The sequence below is a fragment of the Pteropus vampyrus genome, unplaced genomic scaffold, assembly GCF_000151845.1.
Source record: "Pteropus vampyrus isolate Shadow unplaced genomic scaffold, Pvam_2.0 Scaffold348, whole genome shotgun sequence".
NCBI classification, from domain to species: Eukaryota; Metazoa; Chordata; class Mammalia; order Chiroptera; family Pteropodidae; genus Pteropus; species Pteropus vampyrus.
In genome coordinates, this window is record NW_011889129.1 from 2,445,486 (window position 1) to 2,451,533 (window position 6,048).

General features: G+C 54.4%; 1 protein-coding gene across 1 annotated transcript; it reads right to left on the reverse strand.

The window, feature by feature from the left end:
* Window positions 1-3,789: 3,789 nt before the first annotated feature.
* Window positions 3,790-5,842, reverse strand: NPM3 (nucleophosmin/nucleoplasmin 3). The gene is made up of 6 exons (XM_011378887.2): window positions 5,684-5,842; window positions 5,287-5,372; window positions 4,915-5,034; window positions 4,710-4,803; window positions 4,217-4,341; window positions 3,790-4,118 (listed from the first exon to the last, which is right to left on the reverse strand). The coding sequence occupies exons 1-5, from the start codon at window positions 5,799-5,801 to the stop codon at window positions 4,226-4,228; spliced, it is 534 nt and encodes a 177-aa protein (XP_011377189.1). The 5' UTR covers window positions 5,802-5,842; the 3' UTR covers window positions 3,790-4,118; window positions 4,217-4,225.
* Between the last annotated feature and the right edge of the window lie 206 nt (window positions 5,843-6,048).

The following is a 6,048-nucleotide window of genomic DNA, read 5'->3' on the forward strand; positions in this document are numbered from 1 at the left end:
CCACTGATGCCAGGTCCAGCTGCCACCTTCACCCAAGACCTCCCCTGCCCCAGTCCTCTCCCACTCATGTCCTTGGGAGTTAGGCTGGAGGGGTTGGCCAAAGGCAGTAGGCAGGCCCTTGTCCAGCAGCAAGACAAGTTATGCCTACCTCTCCTTTTTCTGTGCCCTACCTTTCCCCATTTCCAGCCATAATGCTAACACTGACCAATGTACAAATGGGAAAGCAGAATCAGAGAGCTTGTCCCGAGATCCCATCCTTCCTCAGAGGAGTATATTTCCTGAGCCCCCCTCTATTACCCCCTTCAAGAGGCTATTGTTCATGGCATAGAGCTGGGCAGGATTGTTCTGCAGTTAGTATTTGATGAGTGAGTTATGGAGTTACTGGCTGAGCATTTAGACCTCAGCCCAAGTGTGGCTTCCCCAGGGAGACTTGCCTTCATCCCCTTGCCCCAATAGATAATAATAATAAGCCCCACCATTTATCGAGCACTTGTATTTGCTAAAAGCTGGGCTTGTAGTGTCTTCTCTCAGCCCCACTGGGAAGTGGGTCTATTAGACAGAGTAACAGGTGAGGTGGGCTTCAGTGCCCACAGCCTAGCCCTTTATTGTGCTCTTCTCTCTTAGAGGCCTACAGGTCACCTGTTGAGTGACTACCTCCCCAGCTGCACTGCTTGAAGCAGGCAGGATTCTCACCATCTTAACCTCATGCCTGCACTTAGTAGACCCTTGAAAAAGTTTATTTGTGTGCATTAATGAATGAATGAGTGGAAAGATGAAGAGCAGAGGATGGAAAGGGCCTTCTCCCCATCAGGGACCCAGCCCTCTGAAAATACTCTAATGAGAACAGCAGGGAGCAGGACCAAAGCAAGGGTCAAGACATCCAGTCCACCCTTAGTATGCATAGTCCTGGAGTCACAACCAAAGGGCACCTGTCTTTCTCTGGAGTGGGGTAGAAGCCAAAGCATCTGGCTCAGATGAGAGTCCAACCCATTCTGGAGTCCCCAGAGGGTTCTGAAGTCCCTGGGCTGAACCTCAGTAATCTTAATCCACCGTCCTCTCTCTTCCCCAGAGAAGATGGCCATCCTGGGGCATAAAAGCATGGAGGCCAGGGTTTCAGTCCTACACTTTAACCTTTTCCAATGGTTTCTACAGGACCAGAATTCCTATACACTTGGAGAATTTCCTCTGAACTGAATTTTTGTCAGGTTGGTGAAATTCTTATCGTCTCCCAAAAAGTCCTGTCTTTAGAGAGGGGCTGATGGGGACCCACCAGCATCAGGACCAGAGTACTGACTAGGCAAGCCCTGTGAGTGACAGATGCAAATATTCCTTAGGAGCCCCCACAGGCCAGTCTCTCCCTCTCTAGCTCGTTGGCTGGCCTCCCGACCAGCTCGCTCCTTCCTTTATCTTATCAAAGCCCGTAATTACAATTGCTATTTTGTTTCCTCGAATCTGCAATCAGAGCTCCCTGGCCCTGATGAGCGAGCGCCTGTCAACCTGATCGCTGAGTGACAGCGCGGCCACCTTTCCTGGCCGCCCCCACACTCTACAAACACACACACACACACACACACACACACCCCTTCACCTCCTGCAAACACAAACACACACTTCTCACCAACATAAACAGCCTCTCCGTAAACACGCCCTCACGGGGACCCAAACACACATCATCAGCTTCTTTGCAAACGCATCCCTCACCCTCGGGCCCACACCAGCCGGCACCGGCCGCGGGTACTGCAGCTTGTTCCACTGCTTGCCTCCTGCGCCCGGCGTTCAAAGCGCCGCGGACTCTCCGCGGATCGTTCAAATGCAAATCGTCGAGATTGTGTTAAGCACTTTGGGAACCCATTCGAGGTCGTCTCCCTTCACCCCTCAAATACAGGCCTGCCCTTCCTTCAGCAGTCTGCAGACCCTGGCGTATGTCTTCATCCTTTAGCGCTCTTACTGTGTGCCAAGGGGCAGAAAGGGGGATCGAGGAGAGACGGGGGACCAGAGGGGGAAAAAACAATTCCCAGCTCTGTCCCCGGGGCGACTGGTCGGGTCAGAAAACTCCTGGGCGAAGGGGCAGATGTGGACTGGGACTCCACTGCGGGCAGCAGCGCGCTCTGCGCGGGCCGGGGCTGCGGGGAGACCACCAAGACCACAGTCAAGGCACACAGTGAGCCGTCGGCGGCAGCGCGATGGGTAGATATTGAGGCGGGGCCACGCGCAGAGGATACTGAGTCTGCTTCCCCCGCGGTGACCATTCCGTGCACCCAGTGGGTCTCGCTCGCCTCCAACCACGCACGTGCCGACTTTGGAGGCTATAGGCGAGAGGAAGGAAAGCACTCTCCCTTTCAGTGAATGATGACTGAATGAACGAATGAAGTCGGCCTCAGTAACTTACTCCCTCACCTTCCACCTAAACTTCGGCGGCCCAGACCACTCGCTGGGCACGTGGGCTCCTGCAAGATTAGAGCCCCTAGAGAGGCGGCGTGGGGTAGGTAGCTGCACAGCCACAGGCCGTTTCAACCTCGCCCACCAGAGGGCGCCAGCCCCCCTTTCCCCCTCCTTCCAGACCGCTTGACGCGGAAAGGTGAATGGTCTCAAGCCTGGCTGCCCCTACACCTTGTTGGTTCCCAGTGGAAACATTTCGGGAAAGTCCTTCTGAAGAGGACAAAGAGGACTGCTACCCTAATCATTGCAACACAGAAAGATCATCTTCCTTTATCCTCACATTAAGGAAAAAAGGAGATTAAAAACTGGACTTTTGCTCCTGACCACAGGGAGGGATGAACCTCCTCTAGGGATGTGTTAAAGAGGGAGTGCTTTATCGTGTTGTGGGGATATTCTCCAAAGTTTACATCCCCTGCCCCAATATCAGCCCCTTCAGGTTACCTAGGGACCCTCCCACTTGCCCACTTGCCCAGCAGCCTGTGTGGGAGGGAGTGGGCCTGACTCCACTAGGCACTGTTCTCTGTCCATCCTCAGCATGTCTGGCCCCAGGCTGTCTCAGGAGGTAACCTTTTGTTTGCTTGTTTGTGGGGCATTGAGGACCCCCCCCCGCCCCGCCATCAACACAGCTGCTGAACTGCTGACCCCAGAGTTGGTCACATACACACTCATGCTCACACCAGGTACATCTTTTCTCCTCCTGGCATAGTAGAGGCCAAGCCCCCAAACCACCTGATTCCAGGCACCAGAGACTCTCCACCCCCAAGACCAGGAATTCTGCTGGGGATAGGAACCCCCTAACCCAGGAGGCTGAATCCCAGGGGCCCCTCTCTGCCCCCATATGCCAGGCCACCCAGATTCTGGTTTCCCTGTCACCCAATATGGCCAGTCCTCTCCATCTGGCCCCTGGAATCAGGTTTCTAAGGGCCCAGACCAGCTCAGAGACAGCCTGCAAGACTGGAAGGAGGAGCAAAGACTGGCTTCCGCCCTACCCTGAGCCCACTCATGGGGCTAGAGATGCACATTCCTCGGGCTGCTTAAGCCCCCTTATCTGCCCCCCTGCCCATCAGCCTGAGTGCTGACAGAGGCCCAGACCCCTTGTTTGGATGCTGATAACCTCCTGGTATGGCCCTCCCCCACCTGTAGGGGCTGGGAATGGGCTTGGTGTTGGGAGGTCCTCCTCTAGCAAGGCAGATCAGGCCTAGGCCTGGCCTGGCCCCAGAGTCCTGGGGATACTGGGATCCCACATTTCCTCACCCTCCCCTAGGCCCCAGGCGACCCTCAGTGCAGTCACAGTGCCACCTGGTGGTCTCTAGGGGAATGCCACCCCCATAGAAAAAGAAACCACACAAATAAGCTGCAAAAAAGCTACTTTATTTCAACACTTATCCAAAAATGTAAAAAGAATTTAAAAATGTGTAGTCCTGAGCTTCATATGCTGATCATAGGGGGAGAGAGGGTCAGAAGTTCAGAATTCCTCCTACTCCCAGAAAAAATGGAAGCCCCAGGCATGGTATAGGATTAGAATACCAGGACCCTATGGAGAATGGGACCCCCTCTCTCCTAGCACCAGCCCAAGACTCTCCACCCCACCCCTCCTCTTCAGTGGAGAAGACGTTTAAAACTCTTGGCACTTGTACAGCAACGTGGTGCACAGCATGTGTGGCAGGGTGATAGCTAACCTGAGGAAAGTTTAAAAAAAAAAAAAGGGTCAGCATCAGGCCCACACCTGCTCCTCCAGGCCTCCCAGATCCTGTGGGCACCCCAACCTCCCACTCACCAAGGAGAGTTAAGGCCTGGCCCCCTGCTTCTTGGCAGGCAGGATGGGGCACAACTCAGCTTCCTCCTCCTCACTCCCCTCTTCTTCACTCTCTTCCTCCTCAGAAACATCATTGCTTACAGTAACTGGTGTACACACAAGTAGTAAAGGGAAAAGTTAGAGCCAGATCTTCTTTATATCACATGTCATTTATTTGTGCACTGTGGTGCTAGGCTTACAGGGACCCTGACCTCCCAGAGCTTATGGCCTAGGTGGGAAGTGCCTCAGATACTAAACTGGTTGACAAAGAGCCAAAAGAGTCTACATCACTGGAGCTGGAGAAGCTGGGACAGGTTCCATGAAGGATAGGCTTGAGTAGGACAGAAAGTAGAGGGCAAATCATGCAAGACCTGTATGGGAGCTACCGTGACAGCTAAGGCTGGGATTGCCCAAGAGTGTGGAATAGGAGGAAACCTGATGAGGGTCCACTGGAGGCAAAGGAGAGAACTCTTACCAATCTGGTGCCGCCCAGTGATCCGCACAGGGCCAGAACCTGACTTCAGGCGGAAGGTTACAGGTGGTTGGAGCTGGAAGTCATCCAAACTGAGCTGGGAGGAAGACAAAGGTGAAGGCTTGGCCCACTCCATCTTGTGATGAGCCCTTAAGTCTTCCATTCCTTACTGCTCCATCCTCCTCCAAGGTAAGGCCAAGGAACTCACCATGGGTTGGCAGGACAACTTGAGGTTGGCCACAGGGACTGCAATCTCCTGGTGGTGATGGTTCCGAGCCACAACTTCTATCACGTTACACTCATCTTTAGCCCCCTCTGTGAGGCAGAGCTGGGAAGGGTACACAGGGCCTCAAGATCTCTTCAAGCAAAGGTTAACATCATAGTGGACGCATTTACCCTAGAACTTGCCCAGCTCAGGAGTCCCTGGATCACCTAGCCAAGGGAGCCGCCCATGAGGGGGCTTGGGCAGAAGAGAAGAGGTGGTTCACAATAAAGGGGAGGAGGGGAGGACAGGTAGAGGCTCATCATATGGCTGCTTAAGTCCAGCTATTCACCACCCCCCACCTTCAAGGCCCCTCACCATGGTCAAAGCCAGCACGTGCTCTGCATCATCCTCTTCCTCTACCTTGAAGGTGAAAGAGCGAGTGTGGCCAGAGAGCTCACAGCCTGGAAGAGAGAACAGTGTGAATGCACCTGAGTGTGAGTGTATGAGTGTTTAGATGAGGGGGTCACTAAAGTTCCACCACGTGTAGCCATAGACTGACCGCCATCTACATGCCCACTTCTCCAGAACACCTGGGACGCTGAGCCCTGGGCCCCGCTCCGCACGAGGCAGAGATCTTGTTCTGCTTTCTAGTCCAGTTGCTGTGTGCGATCCCCCTGTACCCTCACCCACATAGTGCACCCATCTACATTCCTGTTGCTCAGCCAGTCTCTTACTACTCCAGGACCACCCTCATCCCCTCCTTTCTTAATACCGAAGAAGAAACTGTCCATAGTAACCGGAGCCGGGGCCCGCAGACCCCCAACGCCCCCAGCCCGGGTTCGGCTCTCCCGGCTCAAGAACGCCAAGGCGGCGGTGGCTCCGGCGGCCATGCTGCAAGGACCGCTTCGGAACTCCGCCTCCGACACGTACAAAGCCCGGGACTCCGGCCTGTTCTGGCTCCGCCTATTAAAGGAGCCGGTCCGTCGCCACAGAGCGAGAAGACTGAGCCTCTGGGCGGGTCCAGGGCTTCCTCTAGCCTAGCCCAGGAGCACGCAGGTCTGAGACCTGTGTGTGAGACCGCAAAGAGGAAGTAACATTAGAAAAGCTTGGACTTGAAATTCATCTTCTCGTCCTTGT